At 43.9% G+C, this 23,097-nt stretch overlaps 1 protein-coding gene across 2 annotated transcripts in view; it reads right to left on the bottom strand.

The window, feature by feature from the left end:
• Positions 1-22,237, bottom strand: part of frem1b (Fras1 related extracellular matrix 1b) — a 102,099-nt gene extending 79,862 nt beyond the window's left edge. The window contains exons 1-9 of one of the 2 annotated variants that reach the window (XM_038714957.1): positions 21,868-22,237; positions 13,248-13,391; positions 7,585-7,954; positions 7,395-7,489; positions 5,957-6,216; positions 4,468-4,667; positions 3,481-3,804; positions 1,114-1,222; positions 893-1,024 (exon numbers count right to left, since the gene is read on the bottom strand). In XM_038714957.1, coding sequence (XP_038570885.1) covers positions 893-1,024; positions 1,114-1,222; positions 3,481-3,804; positions 4,468-4,667; positions 5,957-6,216; positions 7,395-7,489; positions 7,585-7,806 — 1,342 coding nt within the window. In that variant the 5' untranslated portion in view covers positions 7,807-7,954; positions 13,248-13,391; positions 21,868-22,237. The remainder of the gene's footprint in view (positions 1-892; positions 1,025-1,113; positions 1,223-3,480; positions 3,805-4,467; positions 4,668-5,956; positions 6,217-7,394; positions 7,490-7,584; positions 7,955-13,247; positions 13,392-21,867) is intronic. The other variant, XM_038714956.1, reaches the window with a different exon arrangement.
• Positions 22,238-23,097: the final 860 nt, after the last annotated feature.

Raw genomic sequence — 23,097 nt, 5'->3', positions numbered from 1 at the left:
AGATGGCAGGTGATGATTCAAAATCTATAACCTAACTATACCAGAATCTAAGTCAGTGCAGATCTCAGTCATTCTGTGCTGCTTTCAGATCCGTTTCGCCTATAGATGAACTTTTCTCCTGTAATCTCATCCCTGCTCAGTCAGGATTCAGTCTTCCCTCCTTTTTGCGTCTTTGTTTGGGGAACTGACCTCTTTAAATGTGACTGTGGCTCCTTTTCACCTCAATGAGAAATTATATTTTAATTTTAATTCAGATACAAACTCCTGGACTTTAACAGCTCCTGTGTTTCAGAAGTTTTTCTGCTCATGTTCAAAACTTCAGAATCTCTCCACAGATCTGTGTCTCCGACTGGTCCAGAGAAAAGGCAGAATGTTATGAGACGTCTACCTGCCCTTTACTCTGCTGTGCGTTACGTTATTGATCCGCTGGTAGTAACGTTATCCCCTTCAGACCGTTTGAACAACCCAGTCTGGGACTGCACGCTGCACGTGAAACCGAAAGTAACTGAATTACTTTTGATCAGGCAGAAACCTCACCACAAATCCACATACGTTAACTTCTGCAGCTCACAGTCCCAAACAGAGCAAAGTTGCACTTCAGTTTTTAGAGTTTTATGTTGCAAAACTCTACCAGCTACGTCACCACTCATCACAGCTGTCTGGATTCACAGCGTGAGGACGTATGCTGTTGATTAGCTTCGCGATCTTATCAGTAATGTGTTTGTATTTCACTCCGTGAGAAAACTAATGTGCGGCTTGACAGTATTTGAAAAAAGTAAATTGCGTGAGTCTTGCGAGACAGCTTTTTATCCGACAAGAAATCTAATCTCTCGAGATCTCGCGGAACTTGTCAAACCCCTACGGCAGAGATACCCAGTGACTTTGACCTCACCTCTGACACTAAGGCGTCCATGAAGAGGTCCATCCACGGCCACCAGGTAGACCGCATCTATGTTGTCGCTGTCGACTATCTGCAGCTCCTCCCACGTGATTGGTCGAGACTGACCCTCCAACAGGTCCAAGCCTGAGACGTCAGAGGACGAACACATGATCGGTTAAACAGTTTAGATAGACTAAAACAATGAAAAGAGATGCTGCGATGACTTTACGTACCCATGTTCCAGGAGACTCTGGGTGCGTTTGTTTCAGCCACCCTGATGGAAATGTGGACCATGATGGGCGGGCTAGTCATATATGAACCGTCTATTGCCTGGAACTCCACCTCACATAAAACAGATCAATGGGATTAACAAGACGATAGGCAATGTAATATTTGTTAATTTATGAAATTCTGCATTTTGAGTGAGAAAATGTAAATATTATTCTTTTGCATTATGATAAATGAGGAAGCTACATACACATATACAGGTAATTAACTTTAGGAAGAAGCTTCTACCTATTCTTCCTGCTGTTATTTAAGTGTTATTGATAAGAAGTTAACCTTTGAACCAAATACTGAGGCTCTTTGTGCAAAGGCCCATCAGCATATGTATTTTTATCGGAAGCAAAGGGGTTTTAATGTCGACACCACTTTTATGAAATTGAATTATTGAGTCAGTTCTAACTTTTCTTTCGTCCTTACAAAACAGAAACAGGTTGGAAGGAATTGTCAGACTGTGCAGTAAAATTGCAGGTATAAATCTGAATGACCTCTCCTAAATATACAAAGTTTGCTCCCATCTGGTCGTAGATATAACCTTCCAAGGTGATTTAAAAACTCACTTGTCCCTGCTGCTGTCAGCCATCTAGAGTAAAATGTTTTTGTGTTGGAATGGTTCATGTGTTGTGTAGCGTGCTGATTCTACTGCTCGCTACTGCCCCACTGGGCATTTTTATTGTTGTTGCTACTATTGTTATTAAAAATTTAAAATATATTGTTAAAAATCACATAGTTGAATGACAAACAACACATTAATTACTTCCCAGGTAACAAAAAATCCATGTGAAAAGTAATTATATTTAACTAATAAGTGAATGTTCCTCCCAGAAACTGCGTGTGAAGCCAGAGACGGTTTTCTTGGATGGGGCACTTAATAAGTGGGGTTTTGTATGTGGGTCCTCCCTCAGAAGATTTTAACCAATTTAATATTTAAAATATATATATTCAATATTTAAATGTGTTTGTGGCCCCTTTTCACCTCAGTGATAAACTAATCCATTTTAATTCAGTTACTGACTGAACTTTATTAGCTCATCTGTAAATAACTTATCATAAATTATCTGCTTATGTTCAAAATTTCTGCACATTCAGAATGTCTCCCACGTATCTGTGTGGAAAATAAAAAGTTTTTCAAGTTAGCCAACAGTTCACTTTAACAAGCTTTTCAGGTTAGCTAAATGTTCTGTTTGTAGCAGCTAAAAAGCCCGGTTCAGGTTAGCTAAAGGTTATGTTTGTAGCAGCAATAAAACCTGGTTTAGATTAGCTAAAGGTTATGTTTGTAGCAGCAATAAAACCTGGTTTAGATTAGCTAAATGTTCTGTTTGTAGCAGCTAAAAAGCCTGGTTTAGATTAGCTAAATGTTCTGTTTAGCAGCTAAAAAGCCTGGTTTAGATTACCTAAATGTTCTGTTTAGCAGCTAAAAAGCCTATAAATTATCTGCTTATGTTCAAAATTTCTGCACATTCAGAATGTCTCCCACGTATCTGGGTGGAAAATAAAAAGTTTTTCAAGTTAGCCAACAGTTCACTTTAACAAGCTTTTCAGGTTAGCTAAATGTTCTGTTTGTAGCAGCAAAAAAGCCCGGTTCAGGTTAGCTAAAGGTTATGTTTGTAGCAGCAATAAAACCTGGTTTAGATTAGCTAAATGTTCTGTTTAGCAGCTAAAAAGCCCGGTTCAGGTTAGCTAAAGGTTCTGTTTAGCAGCTAAAAAGCCTATAAATTATCTGCTTATGTTCAAACTTTCTGCACATTCAGAATGTCTCCCACGTATCTGTGTGGAAAATAAAAAGTTTTTCAAGTTAGCCAACAGTTCACTTTAACAAGCTTTTCAGGTTAGCTAAATGTTCTGTTTGTAGCAGCAAAAAAGCCTGGTTCAGGTTAGCTAAATGTTCTGTTTAGCAGCTAAAAAGCCTGGTTCAGGTTAGCTAAATGTTCTGTTTAGCAGCTAAAAAGCCTGGTTCAGGTTACCTAAAGGTTATGTTTGTAGCAGCTAAAAAGCCTGGTTCAGGTTACCTAAAGGTTATGTTTGTAGCAGCTAAAAAGCCTGGTTCAGGTTAGCTAAAGGTTATGTTTGTAGCAGCTAAAAAGCCTGGTTCGGGTTAGCTAAAGGTTATGTTTGTAGCAGCTAAAAAGCCTGGTTCAGGTTAGCTAAAGGTTAATTTCTGCAGCTGCATTAGAACACTTTGTTTTGATTTTTTCATTTTGGACTCAAACCCTCCAGTTGTAAAAATGGCATCCGAATTAACTTATTTTGTACTAACCCTACTAAAGATACTAATGTCTGTCTTCAACCTTTGTCTTTATTAGCAGAACCTCCAGTACCTCATAGTTCCTGCGGTGTGATTGGCTGCTGTTGGGCGGCTGGTAGGCCACCTTCATCTCATGGAGGTCCAGCCAGGTGAAGGAGCGGATGGGCTTAGTGTGGTCGTCCAGGTGGGTGACGTAGCCGTCGGTGGGTGGGGCGGTGATGTTGAAGACCAGCCTCTCCTGCTGCGTCTCGTGGTCCTTGGCGTCTATAGTGGCGATGGTGAGTGGGGTGAGGATGAACTGGTCCACCTCCAGGATGAAGGAGGCCATGAAGGCGGCCTGGGGCGGCTGATTCTGTATCGCACCGTGGATCAGAACCGGCAACCACACTGACTCTGTCTGGGAGCGGAGTACATATGGGATCATTATCTTAATTCAAGAGTGTGGTCTTTTAATCTGAGAGGATGATTTATTGATTTCACGTTCAGATGCAACGCTTTCCCTCAAAACCCAGAAACTAATCCCACACGTACCGGGATGTGAAGGTAAAAGAAAATCGCCTTGCCTTTCGGTCCTACATGTTTTAATCCTCAGCAGCTTTCTTCTTTTCTTTTTTTGTTTTCCAACTCGTGTTTGGTACGCCTGTATGTTTTAACACGTAGAAATCAACACATGCTGCCACAACTTTACTGTTATGGTGGTGTTGAAGAGAAACGCAAGTGATGCCCAAGAACTAACAATCAGATGTGTTAGAAATGACAGCTACTTGCAATAAAGGCACGCTGTTCATGTGCCAACAAGTGGTTTTAACATTTAGGGGTTTTTGTAGCTCTGCAGAACCTCCAGCTCCACATCTTTCCACCTCCACAGAGCTGAGAAACACATTCTGCCAATAAACTTGTCAACGTCTGAGATGCTAATCTCGCCTCCTTGGAGATGACTAAACCTGCAGTTTAGCAACTTAGATGTGCTTTAATTGAAAACAAAGTTGTTTCCTCAGCTGCAGAGTGAGTGTTGGATAACAGTAATATCAATCGTTTTATTTCTGCATGTTGCCTGTACCTCCAGCAGCGCCCTGGTGCCCTGCTCCCTCAGCTCCACGCTGATGGGGATGTAGTCGAGCTCTGGTGACGGAGGGCTGAGGTGCTGGTACTTCAGACCGGAGCTCAGGAAGTCCTGGCAGCTGGTTTTAAGGAAATGAACCTCCTTGGTGTCGTGAAGACAGGGTTTGTTTCCTGGACAGAGCGCCGCCGTCTCTCTGCCTGAAGGAGGACGACAAACAGAACGAGTGCAGAACAAAACATCAGGCATACACATTTTAACATTCGGTATTTTCTTCTTTTTCTTTAATTCGTGTTTTCGTCTATTATTATTATTGATTTATTTGCATTATTTTTTACTGAAATTTCAATTCACTTAATATATTTTGTCTTGTTCTTCCTCTTTCTTGAATTTAGTTCTTTATTTTCCATTTGATTATATTGTCTCTTTTTTTATTGTTAATCTTTATCTTTAAATGTTTCTCTTTATTTGTCTAGTATAATTGTTATTTTTATTACATTTTCTATAAATCATTAAAATATATATCTTATAGGTATTTTGTTCTTTATTTTCAGACTCCCCTGCTGCAGGTGCTCCGTAAGTCCAGATCTATACTAGAGTTTGAAATTCTTCCCTCAGGTCGTAGATTTAAAGTTCCACGAATCAAGTGCAATAGGAGCAAAAACTCCTTTGTTCCCTGTGCAACAACCCTGCTGGGGCGGTACGGTGGTCCAGTGGATAGCACTGTGGCCTGACCGCAAGAAGGTCACTGGTTCAAACCCCTCGTCCCGCCCTTTCTTTGTGGAGTTTGCATGTTCTCCCTGTGTCTGTGTGGGTTTCCCCCCACCATCAAAAACATGTTAGGTCTTCAGTCAGTACAATTGACCGGGCACTGTTTAAAACCTGGAGTTGGTTTATTTTTGTGTTGATTATCCTGTTTTATCTTGTGCCCTGACTGCAAATCAAGTTTCCCACTAGGGGTAATAATAAATTAACTGAACTGATTTCATTTTAATTTTTATTAAAAAATGTTTATAGAGGAGCTTTTATTTACTTGTGTATGTTATTTACTTCTTTGACTGTTATTGTTATTTTATTGTATTATCTATTAATTTGAAAAATATCTGCGTTACAGTTTTGTTCCTATTTTCTTTACTTATCTGATCATTTCAGTGAATTTGACCGTTTCTCTGTTTAGCTGTGTTTTACTGTAAAGCACTTTGCTATTGTCTTTTAAAAAGTGCGACATCTACAAATTATTATTATTATTTGACTTTAATAGCGAGCTAATGCCAAGTGTTTACACGCATTTAATTTATGTCAACGTTTCAACAAATCACAGACAATGTTTTTGAAATAATGAAATGATTTTCAAATAAAACGTCTTAGTTTCTTATGATTATTTGTATTTTTAATGGATATCTGTCAGCCAATCAGAAGCTTGTATTTTTTGTGGCCATGGTTTTAAAGTCATTAAGTTACATAGACGTTGTGTCGAGATGTGACGTACCCTTCCTCTGAGCGGAGTCCTCCTCCCTCACCAGCTGACCCAGAGAGGGGACGCTGGCGTCGGTGGTCATCAGTCTGACGATGCAGACCGTGTTGGCTGTGGTCCGGATGTTCAGGACGGAGCTGTCGATGACGTTGGATAAACCGTAGAACTGAGGAACCACCAGCGGAGCGCTGCCCAACTCCACCACACCAGACCCAGAATCCACCACCCGCACCGGCAGAACCACCGTCTCCACCAGCGTGTCCGAGGACGTGAACCTCCACACAGATACAGAATGTTAGAACAGAGGCTTCTGCACAAGTTTAACTCACATATTTAACATGTATTATTTAAAACACTTAGTTTCTCCACAACATATTTAAATAGTCTGCCTCCCCATAGCTCTGAAGCTCTGCTGGGAAGAGTTCATCTAACAAATTAAACTTTCTGTGGTTTCTATTTTCACTGCTGCTCTCCATGAAGGATACAAACTTTTCAGAGCCACTTTTTTAAGCGTACAACAAGACAACACTCAAAACTCAAACACACATTCAGAGAGTGTTCCTTTAAAGAAAAAACAGGTGAGAATGCAATTTATAAAAAAACAGATAATACAAACTTTATGTGACACAAATATGATTCAAAATTGTCATGCAAACACTAGAGTGTAACTGTTTTTTAAATTACTTTGTCTTTGGTGCGTGAGCAGATGCTTATTTGCATTTCAGCGCGTTCAGTCTTTGCTTTCACGGCAAGTAGTTCAAATCCATGGGGAGTTGGCTTGATCCAGCATGGACTACTACAGAAGGTGCACCTGGGCAAGGCCTTAAACCCTTAAACTGCCTCCCGGGCGATTATACAATATTGATTCTTAATAGGTGGAGTCAGCGATTCTGGAGAAATCCAACACTAGGGCACTTACCATGATCTAAAGCGAATAATGACACAGCAAGTAATGTTAGCCAAGTTGTGAGTTTGCAGACTGTCGCTAAAGTTACTGCTGTGAAGCTAACATGCAGAGAGGACAAGACGGTCCCAGAGCAGCACGGCAGCTCCAGACAGCCATACTAACGGCTCTCCGGCAGCTAAAGCCAACATCACAACAACAGCATGTTATGGTGAACTAGAAAGTAAGCTGAAGTCCGTGGGCGAGTCATTAAACATTACTGACACGCAAGTCATGGCTGGAACAGAATAGTGTTGTGTGGGGAGGTCTGGCACTTTCTTTTGTTCCTATTTAGAGATCCAGCGCTGATTATTTTCAGCGCACACAGAGCGGACAGCTAGCGGACCATCAGGAGATGTTTGCTGAATTTGACAAACCCACCTTTAATCACAAGATTTCTATCTGGGTGGTTTCTTAGTGAAGATCTGTACATTTGAGATAAATGTTATGTGTCGGCTCTAATGCCACTGCTGGCATTACTGCTGCTAATGCTAACACTTGCTCACTGACCTGTAGACTCTCAGCATCACTGTGTCCTCGTCCAGCTGAGGACTGCCATTGTGGACGTATTTCACCTCGTCCTCTAGGAAGCTGCAGTCGAACACCTGTAACAGACACCACAGAGCCAAACACCAGTTACTCCACCCAGTGTCAGCTGACCTCACTTTTATCTCTCCAGCTACAGCAGGTGCGTCCTCACCTGTGGAGTCAGCCTCCCCACTCTCTGAGTGACGGGTTCGTTCATCACCACCTCCACCTTACAGTCTGCTGTCGCATCCACGCTGATCTTCAGCTCCTTCTCTGTGACAAACGCCGATCGACCCCTGCTGACCTCCACGCCCGAGTTTGTCACAACCAGACTCCCGCTGCAGACGCCCGCTGCCGCCGCCAGCAGCAGCAGCAACATGCTGACAGCAGCCATTTTGGATTAGCGCAGTTGTTTTTGTTGCACAGGTTCAGTTAAAAAGTTTTATTGTGAACCACAGCTGATGGAGGATGAAGGCTTCAGTGTTTCCATTCACATTGCTTATACACACACATCCTTTCCTTTAGTCTCGTGTCACTACAACCTGCAGGAGAGAATAGTTTAAGTTAATGTGTTTAAGAATAAATTCAACTGAGAGTATGTTCACACTAAGCTGTTAGGTACGGAAGCCCTAAGCGGCCACCGAATCAAATATTTTTTCACACCGTTTTCCTGTGATAATGGGATAATTTTTGCATGATCTCGACATAACAACACAGTAGTTAACACAGGGTCAGCAGGAGCGTTTGTTAATTGTAATTTCGTGTTCAATTGTGTGTTCAATCCTCACTGAAGACCACATATTTTGTTCTTTTTTTTTTCTGTTTTATAATCCTCTTCAACGAAGTTCTTATGAAGACACTGTTTCACATGCTCACAATAAAGCCCGTGCTAGACTATGTGCATCCCGGTGATTGGTCCACATCTAATAAACGTATGGACAACTGGATCATTCCCAGGCAGAGGAATCCATTTAACTTTACACATTTCCTGATGGCTATTTCAAAACCTTTGAAATAGCCGTCGGGAAGTGTGTGATTGGATTCTCCTGAATCTCTTCATAACAACCTGGCTGAAGAGGATAATAAAAAACACACAAAAGAAGAGGAAAAAAATGGTTGACAGCAAGAGTTAAAAACACAATCCTTGGATTATGAGTCCTGCAGCTAACCAGTGACACTGGAAATATTTCTAAATTATCCTACAGAAATGCACCTGCCGACCCCAATATTCAGCTATGGTTTGTTATCGAGATCACGAGGAAATTATCCTGTTATCACGGGAAAACGGAGTAAAATAATATTTGGTTCGATGGCCGCTTAGGGCTTCCGTAGTTAGCATCTCCATCCACACATGGAGTCTGTTTCTCAATACCAAGTTTGCCAAGTTCGGACTTCTGTACTTTAAAGTTCGGACTTGGCAAGTTCGGCTCGGGAGTACAAACTCCCGGGAACGGGAGCACGCTGTCCGTCATTCAGCAAAATGTTGTGGCGATTTTTTATATCAGCTCTGTCTGAAGAGTTTAAACAACTATATTCCCGCATAAAAAAACCTCTTAAAACTACTATATGTGACACGAGAACAGCAGGATTATGAGTTTTTGGCAGCGTAATGCATTCTGGGATACTTGGCTATCCGAAGTCCACACAAGTCACCGCCGATGCAGGCTCGGTAAAAAGGGTGGAGCGAGAACACGACCGGGTATTTGACTGTACTTGGCTCGATGCGGACTTTGCATTGGAACAGTACTTTGGCTGCGACTGATGGCGTTTCACAAGAACAGACAAGAACGCAGACTGAGAAACAGTCTCATAATTTACATTATCATTTTCCAACACAATAAGCAGCTGGACAGAGCAGTCAAACAGCTCCATTTTGGCCAAAAAGGTGGTGGAAAATTTGCATTCAGCCAGTTTTTTTTACCGTGTTTACTGTGCTAAAAAAATGCAAGGGGGAGTTTGTTGTTTCAGGAACCAATGTAATCTTATCCAGTGAAAGAGCCATGATTAGATTTTATGAGAAACCAAAAAATGATCATTTATCATTTTATTTTTCACTTCACAACAGTTTTCTTGCCTCGGACCATATTTTTTTTTTTATAGAAAAACGTTTGAATATGATTCAAACTAGCCGATACCTGACATTTTAAGATGATTGGCATCGGGCCGATACCTGCGCTCATGAGGCCGATATATCATCTTAAATGACAGCAGCCCTAACCTAACAGCTAGAGTTAAATATATATAGTTATACTGTAGATAATATTGCAGCTGCCCTAGCCACACTCTGAAATCTACAGCAGAACCCAAAGTATGTTCCTGTTTCATTCATTAATAAAGCTTCCATCTGAAACAACTCATTACTGCTGAGATAACATGTAGATTAGATTGTACATGACTTTTCTTTGTTTTGATATCAGCATTATAAAACGATGGTTTGTCTGTCTGCAGTTCAAACCAAAAAAAGGCAAATCTATAATATTCAACTCCAGAGTCTCTCCAGTCAAAAGCTAAATACACAGCTGTAAACCTGACCCTTGACCTCTTCCAACACGCAAACTTCTTCCCTCATGCTCAAAATACTGAACAGCTCTAAACCTTCTCCAACATTCTACACATTAAAACTCACATTTTTCACTGCTAAAAATGATCAGCTACTTAGCTCTGAATCCAGGGCCGGCCCTGGGCATAGGCGGAATAGGCAAATGCTAAGGGCGCCGCCCACCCCTTGGGGGGCCCGAGCGCCCAAATTATTTTTTTATAATTTTTTTTATTACTAATACAACTTAAATATTATGGATTTAAAAAAGCGATCGTGAATCCGGGGGGAATCCTGAATCCCCGATCCCCCCGGTCCGACTGAGTGACGCATCAATCTCCATCGCCCCCGCCCTGCTGAAAAAAAACCCATCCGTTACCTGTGTGTGATTGTGAGTGACGGATGGCCGAATTCACTGACACTGATAAGTTGTCATTATGTCAAAAAGACCGAAACCATCTGGTGCCCAGGGAAGAAAAAAAGAAGAGAAGAGGAAGAAAAACGCGAAAAAGACAGAGGTAGGTAATGATGTGTGATCAGTTTATCTGTGTTGCATTAAGTTAGTTCTACGATCACGATGCCTGTAACGTTCGCTAAATTGAATTGAAACTTGTATTAGAAATGCAAAACTTTCCACATCTGCCATCAAAAATTATGACAAACATTGAGCTCCTGACTTTCCTGCACGAGAAGAAGCTGATGGAAATTTTCCCCAATATGTGGGTCGCTCTGAGAATCTCTGCCACTCTACCTGTGACAGTCGCTGCTGCTGAAAGGAGCTTCTCAAAGCTCAAACTGATTAAAAACTACCTGAGATCTACAATGGCTCAAGAACGTCTCAGTGGACTTTCAGTCATTAGCATAAATCATGTGGTCTCACAACAGCTGTCTTATGATGATATCATAGATGACTGCGGCTAGAAAGGCAAGGCGAGTAAGGCTGTAGAACATTTGCTAAACATTTTGCATAGTGCATTCAAGTTTGTGTATAGTTATTTATTTTTTGTGCAATGGTCTTATTTATAATTTTTGGAATGTTACATATGCTGAAAGCAAGGTTTCTGTAATATAGTTTTTTCTGCAATAACATAATATAATATATACATATTTATATTGTATCTATAATACGTTGTGTGTTTGTGTTTCCAAAATATTTTCAAAATAAAGAAAAACAAGACAAACCTGTGCAGTTTGTTTCTGTGTAAGTTTATGAACAAAAATCCTGGGGCATCAGGTGAAATCTTGCCTAGGGCAGCAAATTGGCCAGGGCCGGCCCTGTCTGAATCTCTACCACTGCTTCTGCAACACCAAAATTCCTCTAAATACTCCAAACCCTTATAAAGAAAACTCCCAGCATGCAGCTGGCCCGGCCTTCTTCCCCCCGCTGCTTCACACTCCCAACCGGAAAACGCTTTCACCCTCCATTTCACTTCAAACTAAAGCCCACTGCAGGAAACAAGGGGTTAATCTGTGTGACCCCACAGAGGTGCTGCAAATGGCATGGGACGGCTGGAGCGGGGGGAAGGGCGAGGGGAGGAGGGTGTTTTCAGGATCAAAGCAGGGGCACCAACTGGAGCCGGCGTGTCACTTCTCATCCAGCCAGACAAGCGTCGGCTCGTTAATTTGAGGTTTCAGCTGGGTGTGTGTGTTAAGCTCGCAGCGACGCTCAGCTGCAGTTCTGTGCAAACGGGACCTTACATGGCGTCGAGGACATGTGGGAGCTTCATGACGTTGTTACAGAAAAACTTTGTGAATATGCTGAATTAAATTAAATTTCAACAGGCAGTTTTGAACACGCTTTCAGTACAGGTTTGAACCAGTAGGTTGAAGTAAGTGAAGCCAGTGCTGAAGTGCCTTAAACCTGCATTCTCTCTAACAGCCTGCAGGGGGCGACTCCACTGGATTGTATAGAAGTCTCTGAGAAAATGTTTCTACTTGTCAGCTGATTTATTCCCTCAGTAAACACTTTCCTGATGAGTTTATAGTCTCAGTCGCTAGTTTCAAGTCTTCTTCAGCACAGCATGTTGTTCATTTAGTAAATTATGGTCCCATTTAGAGGAACAGAGACCAAGAAGCAGGGGAGGCTTTAGGGCGGGGCTGTTTGTCGCTAGCCAAAATTAGCATCACAGTTAAAATCGCAGTTACAGATGCACCTTGCCAAACAAGTAAGCTAGCGCCGCCCTCTCGTCCAAATATGGTCAGCAGCCAAGGTTAAAACTTAACTCTTAACTCTTTTTAATTGCTACACAACTATTACTGAGTGTAATACAATCAAAACAGCAGGATGGGTCACTTATGAAAAAATTAGTTTTGTTTTAACTATTGTTTATATTTTCTTATTACGGAAGCCCTAAATGGCCATACATTCATAAATTTTATGGACTCAGTTTTACCGTGATAAAGCGTTATGGTAGTTTCTTGATATATTTATGTCATTATCTCCAAATAACAGATTCCCGAGATACTCGGATAATTTAATGACATAATTAGTTCAAGATCTCGAGAAAACAAAACGATAGGCTAGTACATTAAATGATTCCATGAAAAATCAGTAAGTTTAGCAATGTCAGAGGAGTAGGAGAATATTGATCACCACGTTAATTATCTCTACAATCAAGGCCTGACAAGGGCTGAAATATGTCTTGCTGTTACAGATAATATTCACATGGCCTATCACATATATTCATTATTGTTTTCTTAAGATGTCAAATTAATTATGTCATCATCTCAGGAAAATAATGTTTTGGGATCTCAAGAAAGTTATCCTATTATCTTAGGAAAACAACACTTTATATTTCTTATTTCAGAATAATAACATAAATTACTTGAAATCTCGAGAAAACTAATTAAATTAACTAATTTTCAAGGGAAATCTGAGTAAATAAATGTTATAAATATACGGCCTCTTGGGGCTTCCGTACATTACACAACAAATAAAGGGAATTCATTCACCGGCAATGTCACCACTTTGGTCCAGACTGAAATATCTTAACTATTTGATGGATTGATGTGATATTTTGTTCAGACATTCGTGTTCCCCAGAGGATGACTCCTAACGACTTTGGTGATTTTCTGACTTTTCCTCTAGTGGTTAGCATGTTCGCAAGAGCACTGCTGTAAAGCCTCACAGCTGTCTTAGTGTTTATAGCCTAGCATACACAGGTTAGCACACTGGAAAAAGCATTGGTAGAATAATGTTTTACAAAATGACAGATCGCACAAATGACTCCTCTGCAGAGTCAACTCATTTCTCTTGCCTGCCATCTTTCTAAAAGGAGGAATTCATTTTCCAATCTCACCTGCACAGCCTGTGGATTGGCGTCTTGTCTCGGCAGAAATGAGCGCTGGACGGGACAGATCCAAACAACAGGACTCGGGCTGAGGTAGGACCTCTGTTAAATGATCCGCCAGCTGCTGCGATGGCTGGAAGTGACTCACTGCTTCTGAATGGGAAACATACGGCAGCTCTGAGGTGAAGTGACACGGTTCTGAATGAAACATGATAATTAACTTCAGATCTGTTTGTTAGTCCCACACAGGCCTTTGAACACTGGTGCTGACAGTTTCTGGTCTCAGGCTCAGTCTTTAGCTGGTAACTGTTCCCAAATCCAAAGCATAATGAGAATAGTTTGCTTCAAATTTCTATGTTTTAAACAGTGAAGCAGCACATGAAACTAAAACTCTTGGCACAAAAACACATAATACTTATATTAGTGCTATTACAACTGTAAATATCCACTGTAACTGTTAACAAACACCGCTAAAGCTACAACTGCTGATGCTTCTATTCAAGTTGCTGCTACTATTACTGTCACTACCTCACCACTACAAAAACTTCCATTACTACGATCGTAACATCAGCTTGCTTTTTACAATTTTACAAATTGTACTTGAGTTTCTGTTTAATCTATACATGACTTTATCTGTCTGTTCTTGAGTTTCTTTTTGCATGTGAGTTTATCTGTCTGTTCTTGAGTTTGTTTGTTCTTGAGTTCATCTTTTTGCACGTGAGTTTATCTGTTCGTTCTTGAGTTCATCTTTTTGCACGTGAGTTTATCTGTCCGTTCTTGAGTTCATCTTTTTGCACGTGAGTTTATCTGTCCGTTCTTGAGTTTCTCTTTTTGCACGTGAGTTTATCTGTCCGTTCTTGAGTTCATCTTTTTGCACGTGAGTTTATCTGTCCGTTCTTGAGTTTGTTTGTTCTTGAGTTCATCTTTTTGCACGTGAGTTTATCTGTCCGTTCTTGAGTTTCTCTTTTTGCACGTGAGTTTATCTGTCCGTTCTTGAGTTCATCTTTTTGCACGTGAGTTTATCTGTCCGTTCTTGAGTTCATCTTTTTGCACGTGAGTTTATCTGTCCGTTCTTGAGTTCATCTTTTTGCACGTGAGTTTATCTGTCCGTTCTTGAGTTTCTCTTTTTGCACGTGAGTTTATCTGTCCGTTCTTGAGTTCATCTTTTTGCACGTGAGTTTATCTGTCCGTTCTTGAGTTCATCTTTTTGCACGTGAGTTTATCTGTCCGTTCTTGAGTTCATCTTTTTGCACGTGAGTTTATCTGTCCGTTCTTGAGTTCATCTTTTTGCACGTGAGTTTATCTGTCCGTTCTTGAGTTTATCTTTTTGCACGTGAGTTTATCTGTCCGTTCTTGAGTTTATCTTTTTGCACGTGAGTTTATCTGTCCGTTCTTGAGTTCATCTTTTTGCACGTGAGTTTATCTGTCCGTTCTTGAGTTTCTCTTTTTGCACGTGAGTTTATCTGTCCGTTCTTGAGTTTGTTTGTTCTTGAGTTTATCTTTATGCACGTGAGTTTATCTGTCTGTTCTTGAGTTTGTTTGTTCTTGAGTTTATCTTTATGCACGTGTGTTTATCTGTCTGTTCTTGAGTTTATCTTTTTGCACGTGAGTTTATCTGTCCGTTCTTGAGTTTATCTTTATGCACGTGAGTTTATCTGTCCGTTCTTGAGTTTATCTTTTTGCACGTGAGTATATCTGTCCGTTCTTGAGTTAATTTTTTTGCACGTTAGTTTATCTGTCTTTTCTTGAGTTTATCTGTCCGTTCTTGAGTTTATCTTTTTGCACTAGAGTTTATCTGTCTGTTCTTGAGTTTATTTTTTTGCACGTTAGTTTATCTGTCCGTTCTTGAGTTTATCTGTCCGTTCTTGAGTTTATCTGTCCGTTCTTGAGTTTATCTTTATGCACGTGAGTTTATCTGTCCGTTCTTGAGTTTATCTTTTTGCACGTGAGTTTATCTTTTTGCACGTGAGTTTATCTGTCCGTTCTTGAGTTTATCTGTCCGTTCTTGAGTTTATCTTTATGCACGTGAGTTTATCTGTCCGTTCTTGAGTTTATCTGTCCGTTCTTGAGTTTATCTTTATGCACGTGAGTTTATCTGTCCGTTCTTGAGTTTATCTGTCCGTTCTTGAGTTTATCTGTTCTTGAGTTTGTTTGTTCTTGAGTTTATCTGTCCGTTCTTGAGTTTATCTTTTTGCACGTGAGTTTATCTGTCCGTTCTTGAGTTTATCTTTTTGGATGCGAGTTTATCTGTACGTTCTTGAGTTTATCTTTATGCACGTGAGTTTATCTGTCCGTTCTTGAGTTTATCTTTATGCACGTGAGTTTATCTGTCCGTTCTTGAGTTTATCTTTTTGCATGTGAGTTTATCTGTCCGTTCTTGAGTTTATCTGTCCGTTCTTGAGTTTATCTTTTTGCACGTGAGTTTATCTTTTTGCACGTGAGTTTATCTGTCCGTTCTTGAGTTTATCTTTTTGCACGTGAGTTTATCTGTCCGTTCTTGATTTTACCTTTATGCATGTGAGTTTCTGTCCGTTCTTGAGTTTCTTTATGCACGTGAGTTTATCTGTCCGTTCTTGAGTTTATCTTTATGCACGTGAGTATATCTGTCCATTCTTGAGTTTATTTTTTTGCACGTTAGTTTATCTGTCCGTTCTTGAAATTATCTGTCCGTTCTTGAGTTTATTTTTTTGCACGTTAGTTTATCTGTCCTTTCTTGAGTTTATCTGTCCGTTCTTGAGTTTATCTTTTTGCACGTGAGTTTATCTGTCCGTTCTTGAGTTTATCTGTCTGTTCTTGAGTTTATCTTTTTGCACGTTAGTTTATCTGTCCGTTCTTGAGTTTATCTTTTTGCACGTTAGTTTATCTGTCCGTTCTTGAGTTTATCTTTTTGCACCTGAGTTTGTCCTTTCTTGAGTTTATGTTTTGCACGTGAGTATATCTGTCCTTTCTTGAGTTTATCTGTCCGTTCTTGAGTTTATCTTTTTGCACGTGAGTTTATCTGTCCGTTCTTGAGTTTATCTGTCCGTTCTTGAGTTTATATCTTTTTGCACGTGAGTTTATCTGTCTGTTCTTGAGTTTATCTTTTTGCACGTGAGTTTATCTGTCCGTTCTTGAGTTTATCTGTCCGTTCTTGAGTTTATCTTTTTGCACGTTAGTTTATCTGTCCGTTCTTGAGTTTATCTTTTTGCATGTTAGTTTATCTGTCCGTTCTTGAGTTTATCTGTCCGTTCTTGAGTTTATCTTTTTGCACGTGAGTTTATCTGTCCGTTCTTGAGTTTATCTGTCCGTTCTTGAGTTTATCTTTTTGCACGTTAGTTTATCTGTCCGTTCTTGAGTTTATCTTTTTGCACCTGAGTTTGTCCTTTCTTGAGTTTATGTTTTGCACGTGAGTTTCTGTCCTTTCTTGAGTTTATCTGTCTGTTCTTGAGTTTATCTTTTTGCACGTTAGTTTATCTGTCCGTTCTTGAGTTTATCTTTTTGCACCTGAGTTTGTCCTTTCTTGAGTTTATGTTTTGCACGTGAGTATATCTGTCCGTTCTTGAGTTTATCTTTTTGCACGTGAGTTTATCTGTCCGTTCTTGAGTTTATCTGTCCGTTCTTGAGTTTATCTTTTTGCACGTTAGTTTATCTGTCCGTTCTTGAGTTTATCTTTTTGCACGTTAGTTTATCTGTCCTTTCTTGAGTTTTTGCACCTGAGTTTCTGTCCTTTCTTGAGTTTTTGCACCTGAGTTTCTGTCCTTTCTTGAGTTCCCCTTCGAGGGAACTCGAACTGCGTCGGTTACGACACTATGGGAACGCCTCTAGGCGTAGCAGGTCTGAACGTGAATGAAATCACTCCAATCCTATTGGCTTGTTGCTAGAACGGTAAAGTGTGACGGAATAACCGGAGGAGTATAAAGCACACCTGTACACACTCATCATTAGCTTTTTTCTATTCAGCAGGCGCTCTGTATGTTGTTTGAAGAAAGCTCCAGTCCTACAAGCAGTATGTCTTACCTGAAGAAGAAGTCTACCAGCATGTCCGGCAACCAGATGTACAGAAGGTGTGTTTTTTTTCTTGCCCTCCGTACATCACGGATGGAGATTCTCATGAGATGTGTGTCTCATGTTTGGGGATGGAGCACGCCCGGGCAGCTCTCGAGGGGGCTGCCTGCGCCCGTTGCGAAGCCCTTTCCGTGCGGGTACTGAGGTACAGCATGGCTCTCTTTTCCGAGGATGGTCGGATGTGTTTTCCCCGTGGCGCGGGTCCTGCGGCCGCTGAGGCAGCCCGGCGGCTTCACTCATGGGTTCACAGCGTGATCTGTCAGAGGATTTCGGGACGGCTGAGGCTTTTTCCCGACCTTCATCCGCTGGCTCCGACGCTTCCTTTCCTCGTTCGGGAGCCCGTTCTCGGCTTCTCCCGCTCGCGGTTTGGATCCGGAGACGCGGCAGCAATCCGACTCCGAGGAGGCGGACCTGCTCAGCGCAGTGGACGATGACTTCCGGGTGTCGGGGCGGCGACATCTGGCCGCGCCCGACTATGACGTGCTGCTGGAGGTGGTGACTAGAGCCGTGGCTAAGCTCAACATCAACTAGAGGGCCAAGAGACAGGAGGAGCAGACACCACAGGCTAGTGGTAAGCTTGATGAAAGGTTTCTTAAGCACCACCTCCACGCCGATCTCTTCCTGATTTACATGATGAACTGAGTAAATCATGGGGCAGACCCTTCTCTACACGGCTTTCCACACCCCGATCACTGAACTACAGTAATGTGATGGGGGTTAGGGACCGTGGTTATGGGAGGATGCCTCGGGTGGAGGATGCGCTTGCGAGCTATCTCTCCCCTCGACTTGCGTCCTCCCTGGAGAAGCCGGCGTTACCATCCAAACCACGTCGCACCACATCCACGCTCGTGGGGAAGGCGTACATGGCAGCGGGCCAGGCAGGTGCGAGCTTGCACACCATGGCGGTGCTTCAAGCCTACCAAGCCGACCTGCTACAGGAGATGGTTCAGAGGGGGGGTCCCTCTAGGGAAGATCTGGCGGAGCCTCGCAGAACCACGGAGCGTTAGACGCAGGGCGATGCGTTCCGCCGGTACCTCCCTCGCCGGTCTGCACCCCAGGCAGCTGAGGCTGCCGGGCGTAGGTCCCTTCCCTCTACGAGCTCCTACCGAGAGGAGAGGAAGCAGAGTGTCGCTTCTCGGGGGCCCCCCCCGAGGGGCTAGGGCAGCGAGGCGGCGCTCTCAACCTCAGCCTTCTGTGAGACGCGATCTGAGGACCGTCATCCAGTCCCGACGGAGCTCAGGGAAGAGGTCCTGAAGACCGGGGTAGGGGAGTTTTTTCTCCCCTCCCGCACCCCCCCCCCCCACCCCCCCCGGAGGCCGACCGAGGTCCCCTCCGCCGTGGCAACAGGTGATGTTATCCCGCCGTTTACACGTTCAGGACGCACCTGCCACCAACGAGTCCGCGCCGTACTGCCTCCCCGAGGGTCTGCAGGCGGACGGCATCCCGACTCACTCACTGTGGATCTTCGGCGGCTCCCCCCTGCCTTTCTGGGGCTTCAGGGGTCCACCAGAAGATCACACGAGACACCGACCACCAGCCCCGAGGGGCCTATTTCCAGGTCTCCATCCGTCCTTCTCACAGGAAGTTCCTGAGGTTCGCCTTCGGGGGTGTGGCTTACCAGTATCGGGTTCTTCCATTCGGCCTGGCACTTTCACCTCGCACATTCACCAAGTGCATGGATGCAGCACTGGCCCCGCTGAGGCTCCGGGGCATCCGGATTTCAACTTCATCGACGACTGGCTCATCCTAGCCCAGTCTCGAGAGTTGGCGGTTCGGCATCGAGATGTCGTTCTGGCTCGTCTGCGGCATTTAGGGCTGAGGCTCAACGCAAAGAAGAGCGTGCTGGCGCCCACCCAACGGGCTACGTTCCTAGGGGTTGCATGGGATTCGACAACGATGCGGGCACAATTGTCTCCGGCACGTGTCGACACCATATTGGCTGCCGTGAAAGGGGTGAAGTTAGGCCACGCCATCACTATGAAACACTTTCAACGAGTGTTGGGTCTCCTGGCGGTTGCGTCCAGCGTAATACCATCTGGACTGCTGCACATGAGACCCCTGCAGTGGTGGCTGAGGAACAAGGGTTTTTCCCCGAGGGGAAATCCTCTCCGTCTGATTTGGGTTACGCGCAAGTGTCTTCGTTCCCTATCAGTTTGGAAGGAAACTTGGTTCCTGTCCCAGGGGCCCGTGCTGGGAGGGTCTTATCGCCGGCTGGTTATTTCGACAGACGCCTCCCTCACGGGCTGGGGCGCGGTCATGGAATCATGTCGCTCCTGGACGGCCCGCCGTGGCGGGTCCCTCTGAGGAGAGACCTGCTGTCCCAGGCGCAGGGCCGGGTTCTTCACCCTTGCCCCGCCGTATGGCGACTGTGGGTCTGGCCCCTGAGGGGGCACAGTACCTAGAGGCGGGTCTAACAGCCGGAGCAGTCGAGACCCTCCTGAGCTCCAGGGCCCCGTCCACACGGAGGATGTACGGCCTGAAGTGGAGTGTTTTCTCCACTTGGTGTAGGGAGCGGTCGGCGGACCCGGTTACCTGCCCGGTGGTTCAGGTACTTGAGTTCCTCCAGGACTGGTTCTCTGCTGGTCTTTCCCCTTCCACCCTCAAGGTGTACGTGGCAGCTATTTTATCTTTCCACACCCCTCTGAGGGAGGGGTTCTTGGGGAACTTCCCTTGGTTGTACGTTTCCTCCGTGGTGCCCAGAGGATGAGACCTGCGACTCGGTCCAAGGTTCCCACTTGGGATCTGGCAGTGGTTCTTGAGGCGTTGGCTGAGGCCCCCTTCAAACCCCTGGAGTCAGCTGAGGCTAAGCACTTGACCCTCAAGATGGCCTTTCTCCTTGCTATCACCTCTCTGAGGAGGGTGGGGGATCTCCAAGCGCTTTCGGTTTCTCCGTAAAGCCTTGAGTTTGCCCCGGGGAATATTAGGGCTATCCTGCACCCTCGTTCAGGATACATCCCTAAAGTGCCTTCTTGTGCGGCAGGGTCCACAGTGCTGCAGGCACTTCATCCTCCACCTCATGTGACGGCGGAGGACGGGAGACTTCATCTGCTCTGCCCTGTCAGAGCACTGAGTATTTACACTCTGAGGTCCTCCCGTTGGAGGAAGGCTGACCAGCTGCTAATATGTTTTGGGTCTCCCAGGGCCGGACTCCCTGCATCCAAACATACTATTAGCAACTGGATTGTTCAGACTATTTCCCTGGCCTATCAGGTGCGCGGTTTGCCTTCACCTGTGGCTGTGAGGGCTCATTCTACCAGAGGCAAGGCGGCCTCTCGTGCCCTCCTTTCCGGGGCCTCTTTGCAGGATGTTGTTTAGCGGCTGGCTGGGCCACTCCGCACACATTCATTCGGTTTTACAGTCTTGACCTTCCTTCGGCACCTGGCACTCGTGCGCTCTCCTCTTAGTCGTGCCACTTTATTGCACACAGGGGCAGGCGGGGTTTTCGGCACGGTTTAGTGGGTATCTCGTTCCCATAGTGTCGTAACCGACGCAGTTCGAGTTCCCTCGAAGGGGAACGTCTCGGGTTACGTATGTAACCCTGGTTCCCCGAGAAGGGGAACGAGAGACTGCGTCGGCCCGCCGCACCTCTCTCCCCGCCTGAAGCGCCTGCTTCATAGTTTAAGCTAATGATGAGTGTGTACAGGTGTGCTTTATACTCCTCCAGTTATTCCGTCACACCTTACCGTTCTAGCAACAAGCCAATAGGATTGGAGTGATTTCATTCACGTTCAGACCTGCTACGCCTAAAGGCGTTCCCATAGTGTCGTAACCGACGCAGTCTCTCGTTCCCCTTCTCGGGGAACCAGGGTTACATACGTAACCCGAGACGTTTTTGCACCTGAATTTCTGTCCTTTCTTGAGTTTATGTTTTTGCACCCGAGTTTCTGTCCTTTCTTGAGTTTGTTTTTGCACCTGAGTTTCTGTCCTTTCTTGAGTTTGTTTAATGCACGTGAGTTTCTGTCCTTTCTCGAGTTTATGTTTTGCACGTGAGTTTCTGTCCTTTCTTGAGTTTATCTGTCCGTTCTTGAGTTCATCTGTCTGTACCTGAGTTTATCTTTTTGCATTTGAGTTTCTGTCCACACGTAAGCAAATGTATCTGTCTGAGCTTAAGTTTATCTGTCCAAACTCAAGTTTGTCTGTTCGTACGCAAGTTTGTCTGACTATACTTGAGTTTACTTGTCTGTCCATAAATTTATCTGTCTGTATGTGAGCTTTTTGTACGTGAGTTTCTCTACATAGCGGATGTAGAGGTCTGATGCAGGTCTGCAGCAGCTCTGTGTTGTTGCAGCAGGTAGCAGCTGTAGCCCTGCAGGAGTTAAACAAAATACTGCAGAGAAAGTTTCCACTGAACTTTAATCACATCCTCAGCCTGTGAAACCTAAGGGACACACAAGTTCACGAGTGTGTGAGTGTTTCAGATTAGAAAGAAGCAAAAACACAGAAGCATAAGAGAATAAAAGAGGAAGGAAATCCCCTCATTTTCCTCTAATCTGTGTTTCTTTTCTGTTTCGAGGCCTGTTGGGAGGTGTGTGTCGGCGCAAGAGAGCAAAAACCAAGTGTGTTTGTGAAGTTGGTTGGCACCTACCTCCAGTTGTTGGAAGCTTCTCTTTTCGTCTCCGTCTTCTCCACCTTCTGCACACGCTCAGAGGAAGAGGAATGCTGTCACAAACACACACACACACACACACACACACACACACACTTCACACTCTCTGTTTGCCACCAACCCCCCCTTTATTCCACAGCTCACCGTCACCCCGAGACGTCTGGCATCCAACAACACAGAGAAAGAGAGAGAGAGTGAGGGGTAAACTGTGAGATAGGGAGAACAAAAGACGAGCCAGTTTCCTCAACTGGTTGAGTCTGTCCAGAAGCCAAAACCACAGAGAGAGAGAGAGAGAGAGAGAGCAGACAGGAAATGTGCTGCGAGGTTTCCAGAACTTTTATTTTTACAGACCCCTGCCTCCAACTCTGTCTTTACTTCTCTCTCTGTGACGCAGATCAATGTTTTTGACCTCCTTTCACCATCAAAAGGAGGACGAAAGAAGTTCCCGTTTTATTGTTCTGCAGTCGTCTGACAGCGTAAAAACGGTGACAACAATGCAGAGATTGTGTGAGCATCTTTACTAAAAGTTCTAATTAAGAGGTCATGAAGAGTTGAAGAACTGAGGCCCCATCCACACTGTTCCGTTTTAGTTACAAAACGGAGTTTTAAAACGACGGACCAGTTGATCTCTGAAAACGCACATTAGTGTCCGTTCACATTCACTGGGGACGCACGTGCCGGTGTAAACATGTAGCAGATGGTCGGTTCAACAGTTACAGAAGATTTGGCAAAAGAATAAAGTACTACTACCAGATTTTATTTTGCATGGACCAATAACGAGGTGGGACTGTTACGGAATCTAACACGGGAGTTAAAAGCGGCAGTGGCGGACAGACTGGGCGTCGTCGGAAAGTAAATACTGTGACATGCACAGTACAAGTGTAGGCTGTAAGTGTTATTTGCCCGGTACAAAATATTCTAATAAAAATACCAAATCAAAAACTCTGTCAGCAGCATCGTGTTTCTGCTTTGCCGAGCGTGAGCGTCTGCGTCATCGTATCTAAAGTCCTCCGTTTTTGCTCCCAGGAGTTTTAAAATGAAAAACGGGGTCGGCGGCGTTTTCTTACTTCTTCATGTTAGGTCTTCGTTTTCACCGTTTCAGTCTGGACGGGAGGTGCAGTAGTGTGAACGGGACCTGAGCTGTAAAAAGACGTTCTGGTATTTTTTAAAGTGGGTGTCATTATCATGTTTACATCCATTCTGACTGTT

This window comes from Micropterus salmoides, unplaced genomic scaffold (assembly GCF_014851395.1).
Source record: "Micropterus salmoides isolate LMB-PRFRI ecotype aquatic unplaced genomic scaffold, ASM1485139v1 Ms_hic_scaffold_13, whole genome shotgun sequence".
In the NCBI taxonomy this organism is placed as follows: domain Eukaryota; kingdom Metazoa; phylum Chordata; class Actinopteri; order Centrarchiformes; family Centrarchidae; genus Micropterus; species Micropterus salmoides.
This window is presented reverse-complemented; position numbering and strand designations above follow the sequence as displayed.